The sequence below is a fragment of the Corythoichthys intestinalis genome, chromosome 15 (assembly GCF_030265065.1).
Source record: "Corythoichthys intestinalis isolate RoL2023-P3 chromosome 15, ASM3026506v1, whole genome shotgun sequence".
Taxonomy (NCBI): Eukaryota; Metazoa; Chordata; class Actinopteri; order Syngnathiformes; family Syngnathidae; genus Corythoichthys; species Corythoichthys intestinalis.
In genome coordinates this window covers 26,899,492-26,914,218 of record NC_080409.1, presented here as the reverse complement: position 1 = coordinate 26,914,218, position 14,727 = coordinate 26,899,492, and the positions used below count along the sequence as shown (strand labels likewise).

The following is a 14,727-nucleotide window of genomic DNA, read 5'->3' as shown; positions in this document are numbered from 1 at the left end:
GAAAAATATATACTTATTATTACTTTTATTTATTGATATATTTTTTTGTCATTTTGATAAATATCCAGCGTGATATTATATTCATGTAAAAATTATTATGTGATGATTACATACAATTACTACTTTGTCATTTAATATTACATCATATAGTAATCTTTTTATATATTTTTTAAAAATTGTTTTCATTTACTTTTTACTACCCATTATTGTTATATTTGTTTGAGAAAATAATAATAATAATCATGTTTGATAATAATTACCATTTAGAATTTTTAATCTTTAAGTTTTTTCCAAGTACAATAAGAAAATATAATTTATCTATAAATTTATTGGGGCTCACTTTTTGAAAGATCAAATCATCTAAAAATTCCATAGCATAACACCTAATCTTTTTAACAGAAATTAATTTCCATCCTCTAAAATCAGGATTTACTCAAATATGAAGAAACGGAATGGATGGACGTGACGTCAGTAATCCTTCTAATTTGAATACTGTCGAGTGTCAATCACTTGAGGACTTCGAAGTGATTGGCCTGCCTCAACTAGTGTCCACTGAAGGCCCCGCCCATCAAGACGCATTCCCTGACTGGCTGCCTGTCGCCCGACGCCCACTGCAATTAACAACGCTACCTGTGACAAACGCCAGCATTTTCGAAACTCAAACTCTGCTCGTGCTGCCTTTTCTTAATGTGGACTGTTGTAAGCGACTCAAACAAAAAGAACCATAAGGAAATGTGAGTACACTTCCTGACGTTAAAGTTGTGAAAAACGGGGCTTATCTTGCCCAGTGAAATAGTCAAGATAGTTGTTTATGTCTTTTAAATGAATGTCGAGGGCTAAAATACAACTTGAAATGGACGGAATAATTAAGATTGACGCTCAGTCTCTTTCTGCTCAAGGTTTCTTCAAGTGAGCACCTGTAGTGATTTCAAACCAGTCTGGGCTGGATTTGATTAAATTTCATTTTATCTTTTATTTTTACTTGATCGTATTCGTTCAATACAACTTTTTTTAGGGTGCACTTGTATCCTATTCTGTATCGTGTATGCACGCGGTTATTTAAAAAAAAAAAAAAAAAAAACAAGACAGAGGAATTTAATGTAGCATTGTCGTTTATAGCAATCCATTGTGTGTCTGTACATGCACAGATTGAATTTTAACACTGCACTTAAATATAAAAAAAATTACTTGATTTACGGATTGTATTGCTTAAAATGTATTGCACAAAAGTATTATAAGAATTCCATCCATCCATCCATTATCTTCTACTACAAAAAAACGTTTTTATAAAAAAACGGTTCTAACAGTACTACTATATATTCATAGTTAGCTCATTCACTCCCAGCCATTTTCACCGGAGCAAGGCCCTTCGCTCCCGGCCGTTTTACTGGATTTTGACTGATATTGCAAGGCCCACAGAAAATTCTGTTCTATTGCTATATAAACCAATTTCTGATGAAAAAAACGGAGAAATTGAGCTTTTTGTAAAAGCATACATTTCAAACATAACTTTGACTTGTACACAGCTATTTTTTGCTTTAGTTACATCCCAAACATCTGAATAATATTTTCCTTTTACAAAATAAGATAAACAACAAGACAAATAGAGCTTTTGATCGCAAAGTAACAATTTATTTACACATAGCTAACTGAAAGATGACGCTGTTCTGGCCGCGATGGCCGGTTAAACTTTTCCCTCATCGCCGTCTGTCTCATAAAGATGATTTTTTTTTTGAGTCATCACGGACTCAATGGCATCGTCCACTGCACTAGTGGTCCCGGTCATTCTGCTCGGTCATCCAGCGCCTGCCACTCTGGGCGTCCTACCGGTTTTTCTGCTCAGTCGTCCGCTGCCTGGGGTCCATTCGCTCGTCTTCCGCTGGCGCACGGCCATGCGACTGGGCCGTTCGTTGCCGGTGAATCGGGTTGCGGGTCTTACCAAATGCGTTACTGCCCTCCAGTGACCAGTTTTATTGCTTTAAAATGGATTTTCAGCTTTGTGCTTTGGAGCTAAATTGAATCAGAACCCAGAGATGTCTTTTTTTGGGGGGGGGGAAACGTAAAAGACGTATAAATATGTCTTTGGGACACTGAAACAATTAAAAATGGAACATATTTATACGTTTTTGGGAGCAAATGAGTTAGTGTAGGTATTGAATGTATTTCTTGTTGTTTGTTCATCTCTTTCTCGCTCCTTTTCTAATTTCCTTTCTGTCCCCCCATTACCCCTTCCTGCTTGCTGCATTCTCCTAATAAAAAAAACACAATGAATAATCACAATGGGAGTATAACATACTCTCATGTGATACATTAAAACTGTTCAGATATATAAGACACTCAGAAGCTGAACAGGACAGGTTTAAAAAAAAAAAAAAAAAAAACGGTTCTGGAAGATGTGTCAATCAAATACCTTATACTAGGCCTAAAGTGTAATACAACTGAAGTGTACTTAAATATTCAACTGTTCATAAAAACAAACAAAAAGAACATGGAAACTTTTGAGAAATAATGTATGCTAATCATGTTATGAAACATGGATCAAACACAGACGAGGAAGTTTGTGTAAATTTATTAGAAAAATAAATCAAGGGAGCACGCCAAAACACGCAAGAAAAATACAAACAAAAAGAGGCACGAACAGAATCTGCGAGAAAAGGGAAAGGCGTCGATGGCAGAACAGGCAAAAACAAAAAGGCAAAGTCCAAACAAAAATGCTAGCACAAAAACAAAGTGTACCACAAATACAAACGTAAGTAGACAGGTGACTAAAGATAAAGCACACAGGAGTAAATAAGCAAGCAATAGTCCAACACTTGCAGATGGTGACAGGCGTCCTTAAATATTAAGCGTTCCTAATGCGCATCTGTGTGCATGGCCCCACCCATCCGGCTCAATCAGGTGCTTAGTGGGGGGAAAAAAAAAAAAAGGAATTGAGAACGCACACAAAATGACAAATCAGGGCTTGGTGACATGGGGCAAAAGTCATATCCCAATATATTCAAGCTAAATATTGATGTGCGATAATCTTGTCAGGATGCCATTGCGTGTTACTGCGATTTTGTTTGGTCTGTCAAATTTTCAAAGATTTATTTTGTCACCTTAAAGTCTCTAAGTAAAGGGCCATATGTAAAAAAGTAACTTGCGCAGATGTTTTTGATAGAGAGAGCATTTAATTTAATTTTTAACATCGTAACGCTGAAAGTTCAGCAAATTACTATTTTCATATCCTAACAACCTAAAAATTATTAAAAACTGTTGTGTGTAAAAATTTAGAACGGTGCATTAAAAGTAATTTTTAAAATTTTGAAAAACATTGAGAGGATTGGCATTTTAATATGTTGACTATTTGGAATAATTATCACATAAAGCTATCATTTACATATTGATTTGGAACACAGTGCTTTGCTGTCAAGTAGAGGTGTTTAAAAAATCAATTCTTATGTACTAGTATATCGTGCATTTACGTCACGCAATTCTAGTATCGATTCAAAATCTGTATCGATCCTTACATGTGTCTTTTTGGTCAAAATAAACAATGCAGTGGCTGCACTTCTACTCCCGTCAAGCAGTTGGCAGCGTGCAGCAGCATTGCCTTGCAGTCTGTTGAAGTAACAACAACATTAGACTAATTCGAGTAGAGATTTGTGTACGTCGCCCTCTAGTGGTTGACCGTCATTACTGGGGTGCTTACACACCTATAGCAGCCCAGCATCAGTCAGTGGAAACAGTAACATTAGCTGTTGTTGGCTGTGTGCTGTGGACGGGATACTTAGTCGTTTTTCTCGGATTAGTCCATTTGTAAGTCTGAAATTTGGTCTCATTTTGACTTTTACAACAAAACGAAAGGCATGGAGTATTTAGAATCCTGCATTTAAACAGGGTTTCACTAAAAAAGAGAAAATGTTATAATGAAAGCCACGTTATTCAAACATTAAACAAAAACATTTTTACTGAGGTTTCAGGAATAAGTTGATGTCAATGTACTTTGTCCATTTTGATTTGTTTTTTCTAAAGTGGTATACAAATATCGCAATAATCGTCTTCCAGTGTAGTATCGGGATTAATCGTGATTGAATTGAATCGTTACCTGTGAATCGTGATAAGAATCGTATCACCAGATATGTGCCAATACACACCCCTTCTGTCATATGACACCAATATGCATTACTGTGATCCCTTGCTACTTTGCGCTTTAAACTTCGCTCTTAGTTATTGCAGATTTTTTTCAATAAAAAGCAAAACAAAACGATATTTTATTTACAAATGTTTATATGCATACATGTTCAAATCATTGTTTTCTTTCATATATATATATATATATATATATATATATATATTAGGGCTGTCAAAATTATCGCGTTAACGGGCGTTAATTAATTTTTTAAATTAATCACGTTAAAATACTTGACGCAATTAACGCACTAGGCCCGCTCAGACAGATTTAAATGTCAGTACAGTGAAAGGCCAACTTGTTAATTGTGTTTTATGGAGTTTTTCCGCCCTCTGCTGGCGCTTGGGTGTGACTTGCATATGTTATGTGGCGTAATGTCGCCCTCTGCTGGCGATTCAGTGCAGCTGATTATTTGGGTTTCAGCGCGCTTTTCTGACGTGATTATATGTCGACGCGAACTCACACTAATAGACAGTGCTATTCAGACCAGCTAACGTCCGCATCCAGTATTCAGTGGCAGTTCTCATAGCCCCATCACACTGTTTGTGTCTAATACATGCATCGCTTGTGAGTTATATTCCTCCTTTGTTTATATTCATGAGCATTAGATAGTTATTGATGATGTGTATTTGAATTTGTTCACATATATGGTGAAATGCAGTTACATTGTTAGATGCTTGTGAGCTAATTGGCTAGTGCTACTGCTCAAATGGACACGTGTGTGTACATTTTATGTTATTTTGTGATTTATGCAAGTTATTGACACATTGCCTTGTTATTTTCAGTTTTACAAAAATACAAGAAACGTGCTCCTGTCAAAAAGAGATGACTTTAGTAAAGACCATGCAACTTTGCCACACCGTCTGATTTCTTTTTGGAACTTATGTTCGCTATCTGTCAATTTGTGTACTCGCACGCATTGAGGACAGAATAGGGCTACTAGTTTATTTTTTGATTGAAATTTTTACAAATTTTATTAAAACGAAAACATTAAGAGGCATTTTAATATAACATTTCTATAACTTGTACTAATATTCATCTTTTAAGAACTACAAGTCTTTCTATCCATGGATCATCACTTTAACAGAATGTTAATAATGTTAATGCCATCTTGTTGTTTTATTGTTATAATAAACAAATACAGTCCTTATGTACCGTATGTTGAATGTATATATCCATCTTGTCTTATCTTTCCATTCCAACAATAATTTACAGAAAAATATGGCATATTTTATAGATGGTTTGAATTGCGTTTAATTGCGATTAATTAATTTTTAAGCTGTAATTAACTCGATTAAAAATTTTAATCGTTTGACAGCCCTAATACATATATATACAGGGGTGCACATAAATTTTTTTCCCAGGTTCTCAGAGGAGGACCTGGAGATGTGACTTGGTCCTCATTCAGCTTGAGAGCCGACCCGCCTGATGCGATAAATTTATGACAAGCTTTACTTAGAGCCAATTAACTTTAATTAATTATGTTAACAAATAATGCTTGATTAACATCAACTGGCACAACAAAATTGCCATTACTTTGAAGTGAAATGTAAAGAAATAAAAAGCACCATTTCAAAATAAAGGGCATTATGCGGCTCCCACATTAACTCCAAGCCTTTTTAAAAGTGGGATGTCCTCCTCATGAGACCTCATTGATCGTGCATGTTTAGCTTTGTAAAATGCGAGCAAAAACACGTTTGTCAGTGCATGTCGCTGTTCATTACCTTTATTCCGCCCTATTCCGCCACTTGTCCATAGGGCGAGTGGGGTCCTGTTTGACATCGATAGTTTGCTTAATTCCCACATGCTCTCTGTTTTTTTCGTGCTTTTCAAAGTTTGGATGGCTGAAATTCTTTGACCCTACATAAAATGCGCTGCTCTTATCGGCGACATTGGGATTCTCATGGCACATTTTGTACCGCATTTCCGTGCGAGCATCTTTTGCTTCTAGCCATGATACCTCCTGTAGCCAGTTTCCAGCAAAAGTCCTATTTTTCGGTAGCTCCGGGGGTGGGGGAATACGGAAGTAATTACCAGTGTTGTTAATCTTACTGAAAAAAAGTAATTAATTATAGTTACAAATTACTTCTCCCAAAAAGTAATTGCGGTAGTAACTCAATTACCTGAATGTAAGAGTAATTAGTTACTTGGCAAAGTAATTGGTGATAATTACTTTTTTTTTTTCCCTCAAAAAAAAAAAAAAAAAAAAAAAAAAACACATTAAAAAACACATTGGCCACACTATGTGAAGTTTTTTGTGAAGGTTTTTGGTACAATTGGCCCGAGCCCAATTCTTTACCCTAATTTACCCCTTACCCTGAATCAACTGTTAAAAGTTGTGAGAATTGCTCCCATTATTGCATTAGTTCCCTTCTCTCTACTTTCGACATATGAAAGTTTTAAAACTGTTTCATCATTTAAAGATAGATTCAAATCAAGATTTTGCCGATTTAGAAGTATTTTATATAAAAAGTTACTTAGGTTCGCTAGGAGGGTTCTCTACAACAGAGCCGTCCTAAAAAGTATACTGCTTCAAGATGGCGGCTGTCTACTAACGCATTTAGTACCATGTCTGTCATTTTGCATCTAGTTATATCTATATACAGTATATGGGATATCTACCATGTCTACCATATCTACCATAACATGCGGGCGTAGTTTGTAGGCTATCGGCTACAACATGTATTATTGGAGCTACCTAGCATCGCGTTTGCTCGGCGTCACAACTTTCTTGCCTGCTCTGCTCTGTCGTCTCGGTGAGTCCGTCTCCCTCAGACTTTTCGACCAATATAGTAACGCATAGTAACGCATGCCTTTCCGCCCTCAGTAACGGTAACGGCGTTGCCAAGATGAGAAAAGTAATTATTTAGATTACCCACTACTGAAAAAAATAACGCCATTAGTAACGCCGTTATATTGTAACGCCGTTATTAACAACACTGGTAATTACTCAGTGTGGCCTGCCTCTTCGACATTTTGAGAAGTTATTTTCTCGTGTCCGCCGCAAATACAGTGGTCAGCCATCGGTACGCAAAAGCGTATGGAAGCCGTTGAGGGCCAGCGCGTTTGTCTACGTCCAGTACGCATGCGCGCATGCGGACCACCTATGTACACCCCTGTATATATATATATTTCATTTATAATATTACATTTGCAATGCTTAAAAAACATTAAAAAATACATATACTTATAAGTAGGGTTGGGCATCGTTTGAAATTGAACGATTCCAATTTTGATTCCAGTTCCAAACGATTCTCGATTCCAATTTTTTTAAGAGGCAGGATCCAAAAAAAATTTAATCGAATAATCGAATACTTCATATGGCTGGTGTTTTCTAAACAAGCAACACAACAGATTGTGAAACAAAAGATGCTTTTAATACTGTTGATTTTAACGGAGGCGGCAACGTGTTACGTAAAGTACGTAGCTGCTTATACAGTATAGCTACATTAGCCCAATGTAATAATACTGCTTATTCTCTTACTATTTCATCCATCCATCATCAACCACTTAATCCAGGTTCAGGTCGCGGGGCAGCAGAAGACGGAGGTATTTTATTGTTTTACTTACCTGGTTCCGACTAGTTAGAGGACGAGGACCGGCGCAGCGTGTCAAATACGCGGCACTCAGCTATGCACTTGGCACTTGTATTCCTTGAGGCCGGAGGTGTTTAATCATACTGGTCTTGCAGCCACCTTTGCATGATATAGTTGTGTTGCAAATGTTGCACTGACCTGACTGGCCCTTTTTTTTTAGCGCTGCCGCACAGTGTCCATTGTTGAAATCAAGTTGCAATACACAAACACACGCTTCATATGGCTTCTTCTTCGTGGTTTTCGCCAGCAATTTTTTCCCGCTCAGCGGTCAGGGCATCGAAACATGGAATCGAAATTTAAAAATTCGAACGGTTCTGGGAGCATCGGAGTGTTAGAACCGGATCCCATCAATGCTCGATGCCCAACCCTACTTATAAGCAATGTTCCCTCTAATTTTTCATGAGTCTGAGCAGACACACATTTCCTGTGTTCTGTCGGTCTACACAGCTATAGACTGTAAAAAAATATATATATACAGTGGTCAATCATTAGGGTTTGTGCAACTGGACTTGGAGTGTAAATGTAGCTTCATAACATTATAAATATAAAGGTCTGATTTCCTGCAAAATTGTATTGCTTTCCAGATAAATCTGAAGGGCACAATGTGTTCCATTCCCGGGCTACCAACACCAGGATCTGAAGTAACTGTCAATATCAAGAGGGTCAATCTGAACCCAAAATGTGACTTTTTGGAGCTTTGGGTCAACATTGACATCACCAGGAACCATGCCTACGAGCAGATGAAGGAGCAAATACAGTGTCCCAAAAGGAAGTTTTTTGGCCCTGAAGCAAAACCGGGGGATCTGTGTTTGGTTTGTGTCGAGGACAAGTGGCACAGGGCTCGTGTCAAGTCAGTCCAAAGTGACACGTACGAGGTTTTCCTTATCGACCAAGGACAGCCCAACATTAGCTGTTGGGATGCGCTTGCATGGGGCCATTCTGAGAACTTTTTCCTTCCTCCTGAACTCGAATCTTGCATCCTTGCCAATGTCCTGCCTCTCAAGGAGAACTGGCCCAAAGAAGCTACAAAGTTCTTGGAGTCCCTCCCTGGGAAGACTCTTAATGGAGTGGTCCAGCATGTCCTAATGCCAGACAGGACCATTCTCCTCGACATACCCTTTGTCTCCCAAAAAATGTACACCCTCGGCGCTATGAGGAAGCTCCAGGTGGACGAGTTTAAAGAAGTTGTAATCGAATGCCTGACTTTGCCGAAAGAAAATGGACCTGTTGCTATTTGTAACATGACTCCGAATCAGAGTATGAATGTCAATTTTGACAACCACTACTTCTACCCTGAACTTCTCTGTGGCATTTATGAGACTGTTCATGTGACCGAAGTCAAAGATCCCCATAATATATTTTGCAATCTGCAGATTTTCTCCAAATCATTGAAGACTCAGTCAGAAGTTATCCAACATTACTACAAGGAATTCTCGGATACAAGAGGGGAACGGCCACAAACTTGCGGAGAACCGTGCGCTGCTAAAGGGAATAATGGCAAGTGGTATCGCTCATTGCTCAAGCAAAACATCGACATGGACGATGAACATGTAGAAGTTGTGCATGTAGATGTTGGGAAAACAGAGCTTGTCCCAGTGGGATGCATCCGGTACATTGAAAGGGAATTCCTGAAAATGCCCGTTGTTACATATTGCTTTTCCCTACATGGGGTGGATAATGATGGTACAGGATGGACGGCAAGCCAGAATGAATATTTAAAGTCGTTACTGCTAAACAAGACATTTGTTGCCAAGATAGAAAAGCACTTCCAAGAGACCTACACAGTCACCCTCTATGCTTGGAACGCTGAATGCATGAACAATTGCTTCATAGAGAAATCAAAAACTGTCCCTTCTGCTCAATCTGAAGGACAGCAGCCTGATGTCCAGATTGAACCGTCGTTAGAGGAACAGTATGTGCATGTCCAGAAACTTGTCAACTTATATGTCAAGAATTTACAAGAGGAACGTTTGTCAAGTACGGAGGATGGACAAGATGTCAACGGTGACAGTGTAGTCTCTGTTGGTCCTGGTGATGTCACCACAAGAGAAGACCAACATCTTTCCCAAAACCTTCATGATGAACAAGTGTTTTCTGTTGGAAGTACTGTTGACGTGAGGGTATCCTATGTCGAAGGTCCTCAGAAGTTCTGGTGTCAAAGGAGAAAAAATGGAGAGGGACTGCAACAGTTGATGGGAGACCTCCAAAAGCACTACGCCTCTGTCCATCCACTGCCCATTGACAGGTCCCTTTGTGTTGCTTGTAACCCGGATGACGGTATATGGTACCGTTCGAGGATCGTTCCATGTCACCGTTCTGTGGAAGTGGATGTACAATTTTTGGATTTTGGCGGTATTCGAAGGGTACCCCTTGGAAATATATGCCCCATTGACCAGGCATTCCTGCATTTGGAAGCACAAGCCTTTCAGTGTTGTTTAGTCAACCCAAAGGCTAACTCATGGAATGATTCTGCGACAGCTGAGTTTCAAATGTTTTTGGCGGCTGGTGATTCTCAACACACCGGCTTCAAATGTACGGTAAAAGACAGAACTTTTGATAACGAGGGCCAGCCCGTTAATGTCGTTGACCTTGAAACACCATCTCAAAGTGCTTGTAGCTTGCTCTCCCTTGTCCCTACAGATACATATGATTATTCAACATATGATATCGAAGTAGGTACAAAAGAGAATGCATGGATAACCTCTTCAGAGACTGTACACCACTTCTTTTGCCAGCTAAACAGAAATTGTCATTTGTTCGACAAAATGCAAGCAGATGTTCAGCAGCTAGTTGGTATGTCGGAGTGTTCAGGTGACCTTGTCAGATTGAACACCCTTTGCCTTGTCCGGTATGCTGACAACAAATGGTACAGAGGAAAAGTGGTACAAACCTCTCCAGAACTCAAGGTACACTTTGTGGATTATGGTGACACCCTCACAGTGAATTTGTCTAATATTCAACCTTTGCCTGTTGGTGCAAGCATGGCAAAATCTGTCCCTGTACTAGCCATTCCTCTCGGACTTTTTGGTGTTCCATCTGACGTACCGCGAGAGGTCAACCAGTGGTTCTCAAATAACGCAACTGGCACAACTGTTACTATATCTGTAGTGGCCAAAGGTGATGGCGGAAAGCTAATGGTTGAACTCTTTGAGGGGCTGCTGAACGTCAACGTAGTTGTCCGAGAGAAGGTAGCAAATGCAAAAAAAGCAAAGAACAGCAAGGATATACAAAGTAACTTGGAGGACGGCTCAAAAACGGCCACAGCACCAGATGACGGCTTTTTAAGAGGAGGAATTGCTTTTACATTAAAAAATCAAAATGGCAATGGAACATGTGGTCTAGATGAACAAGAGTTAGACAAGCCTCAGGACACAAATCTTGCACCGTTAACAGTGTGTGAACATGAAAAGACAATCAACCGGGAAAGCACGAAACATCTGATTGTCTCCCTTGAGGATTTGGCAGAGACTCCAAAAGGTATTCATCCTGAAATTGCTGAAATGTCACCACATGAGAAAAGCTTTGTATATCACACCCCAAGCATATCGCACCATAAGCTAGAGGAGATGTACGCCTCCTGCATCGTGGGACCCAGTTACTTCTGGTGTCAATTTGCTCAAACTGAAAACCTGAACACTGTGTGTAGACTCACCCAGAGCGTCGGAGAGGAGAAACGGGACACAGAGGTCCCCAAGACTTTGAATCCTGGCAGTCCATGCCTTGCCCTCTTTCCAAATGACTCCCAGTGGTATCGTGCTCAAGTGCTTCGGAGGAATGAAAATACGGTCTGCATCCTGTTTGTAGACTATGGTAATGAGTCTGAAGTGGACATTAAAGATTTGAGATACCTTTCTAAATCTCTGATAGAACATGCTCCTCAGGCCTTTTTGTGCTCTTTGGATGGATTCAATGAGTCTCAGGGATCATGGGATGATCAAGTTTACGAGGACTTCTACAATCTCTTGGTGGATAAGCCCCTTATGGTTACCGTCCTCAGTGCTGAACAACATTCAGAGATATTGGTTCAGGAACATTCCGTAAACATCCAATGTGCTGAAACAGATGTGAATCAGGCAATGCAAAAGTACTGGAAACCAAATTATTCACAGCTTGAGACTGAAAATATTCAAAAAACCAGTTCACCGCAGTATTCATACCAAAGAACAGAGCCTAACATGCTACACTTCGAAATACATGCAAACAAATTATTGTATAAGAGCCCAAACATTCCCTTGAATAAAACTGAAGTGGTCTATGCTTCTTGTATTGTGGAACCACACTTTTTTTGGTGTCAATTTGCAAACACTGAAGACCTCAATAGAGTGGTGGAATTGGCGCAGGAAGTAGGCAGAGCTGAGCCAGATCCACGATTCTCTGACATGTTTGGACCGGGTTGCCCTTGCATTGCTCTGTTTACCACAGACAACCAATGGTATCGAGCTCTGGTCACGAGCAGAGAGCAAGATAAAGTTCATGTTGTGTTTATCGACTATGGCAACGAATCGGATGTAGATGTGAAAAATGTGCGGCCTCTCTCTGGCACTCTGCAGGAATATACACCCCAAGCTTTTTTGTGCTCTTTGAACGGATTTGACCAGTCTGAGGGCTCCTGGGATGACGATGTTTATGACAACTTCTACAATCTCCTGATGGACAAGCCCATCAGTGTGATGGTCTCCCATACTGGAGACCATCCAGATATTACTCTTCCTCAACACATGGTGGAAATTGATTGTGAGGGAGTGTCTGTCAATACAGCAATGCAGAAATACTGGACACCAACTACTTAGGAACATGGTACAACTGTTTCAAAGGACGCCAGTATCCAGTATGTTGTGAATGCAAATGTTTACATGTAAAAGAAGCCAAATATCTCCAAAAATAAGACTGAGTTAGTCTACGCCTCGTGTGTTGTGGACCCCTTTTTTTCTGGTGCCAGTTTACAGACAGGGATGCTCTGGAGCATGTGCGCAGTCTTGCTGACAGAGCCAAGAAGGATTTGAACTGCCTGAGACTTTAAATCCCGCTATTATTATTGATAAACCACTAGGTTTGTTTTTTATGTGGAAGACCATTTGGAGGTTGTGCTACCTCAGCATGCTGTGGAAATAGTTTGTGACATGTTTCATGTAAATCAAATGATGAAGAAATACTGCAAAAACAAAGCTGTGTAGAATAAAGTTTAAGATGTTCAATTAAATCTTTCTGGTGAAATCTCTAATGTGTTTCCATTCCCTACAAGCCCACTGACGAAGTAGTGACCAATACCAAGTGTATTCTCAAATGAGCTTAAATTGTAATTTAGGCCTCCAGTTTCTTAGTGACCCTGATTGGGGGTAAAAAAATAAAGGGATGAACTGACTAGATGGACTGTAAATTCTTAAATTGCCGTAATTTTCCGACTATAACGTGCACCGCCCCCCCCCCCCCCCAAAATCAACTTGTAAAATCATGGTGCACATTATAAACGGGTACAGGGATGGAAACAAAAATATAAATATATATATATATATAAAGACCAATTTTTTTATTTATTTTTTGACACGGCCATGTTGTGTTGAAGAAACGTATGCGGCGATCCGTTGCCGACCATTACGGTACGTGACGTCACCAATTTGTTTTCGGTCGTGGCGAGCTAGGGAAGGAGTCTGAGACGGAGTATCAAACAACGGAGCTAATCCGCGTTGCTTTATTGACATTTAGGCTGCAACAAAATACGGTAGCAATGTCTGTCTCACATGCAACCCGTGGAATATAACTCTTTCCGGCTGTTCCCTCAACAAAATACCTCCCTCCGGGGACAATAGACCCTACTCACCTACGTCACAAAATGACGTGTCGCTGTATCCGGCTGCCATATTGTCCGTCATTTTTAAGCCCTATTCTCAATGGTCTCAATTAGTCGTGCAATTTATAGAGCAATTCATGGAAGCCCCGGTGTTATCTGACGCTGTAAACTCATTGGATGCGTTGCATAAAAGGCGTTATGTGGAAAAGCTTCAGTTTATCCATTCGCCAGATCCATATTTGATGCCTAAATCGATGTTTTTCGACCCGCTGTCTTCGCCATCTCTGCCTGACATCTGCTACCCTGATATTTACAACTATCTTGTCCACACAAAATCAGCCTATTCTCACAAAAGTTTGAAAAACTTTAAGAGCTTGGAGGTTTAAAAAATACTTCGTTGCTGGTTGGGTGAAACAAGTCCTCGTCCACGAAAATTCGGCAGGAATCTATCTTGTGCTCGGGAAGGTGAGTTACGAAATTTTCAATTCAAAATCTTTCTAATGTATTTCATGTTATTTGTCAATGGAGCTAGGGCTTTTAATGTTTATATGGTTTAGTGATAGCACTCTCACTACATACATATATAATATGTAATAAATATGAAGTGCGATAGCACTACTCCTGATTGTCCCCAGTTGAATTTATTTTTTGGCTTTTGACCTCAATAGTGAAATTGTAAATTAATTGTATGACAACTGGCTTATTATCCCCTTATAATTATATATATTTCAGGTAGTTCATTCACAACGTCTGAGTGTATGTTGTCGGCGATTAGCCTAGCAATGATCTTAATTGTGGTTGTAAGCCCAAAACCCTCTATATGTTAAATGCATCTTACCAGATATAAAATGACTACTACATAATCTGTGGTAATCGTTTGGAGCCCAGTTTTCTCGTCGAATTGCAGCAGTCCATCTCGCTCTCCTCTCCGGGTCTCTCGGAATACGGTAGAATCTCAAGTCTCTCCGTCTATCTTCTCTGTTATTGCAACCGACCGCCACACACGCCTTCACCATTTTGATTATTAATGTTAACGAGCAGAAAAACACGCCATAATAGGAGGAATTTACGTAGCGGTAATGCATCAACAACGACGAGTTGACGGACAATATGGTGCGGGGGCGTGGTTGTGACGTCATGTGAGTAGGGTCTATACAACGTTCCAACATAAG

General features: G+C 39.6%; 1 protein-coding gene across 1 annotated transcript; it reads left to right on the top strand.

Annotated features, from left to right (window-relative positions):
• Positions 1–583: 583 nt before the first annotated feature.
• Positions 584–12,967, top strand: LOC130930643 (tudor domain-containing 6). The gene is made up of 2 exons (XM_057858633.1): positions 584–734; positions 8,352–12,967. The coding sequence occupies exon 2, from the start codon at positions 8,370–8,372 to the stop codon at positions 12,555–12,557; it is 4,188 nt and encodes a 1,395-aa protein (XP_057714616.1). The 5' UTR covers positions 584–734; positions 8,352–8,369; the 3' UTR covers positions 12,558–12,967.
• Positions 12,968–14,727: the final 1,760 nt, after the last annotated feature.

What these genes read in the sequence shown, in the direction of transcription:
- LOC130930643 (XM_057858633.1), top strand. Translation starts at nt 8,370, where the DNA reads ATGTGTTCCATTCCCGGGCTACCAACACCAGGATCTGAAGTAACTGTC.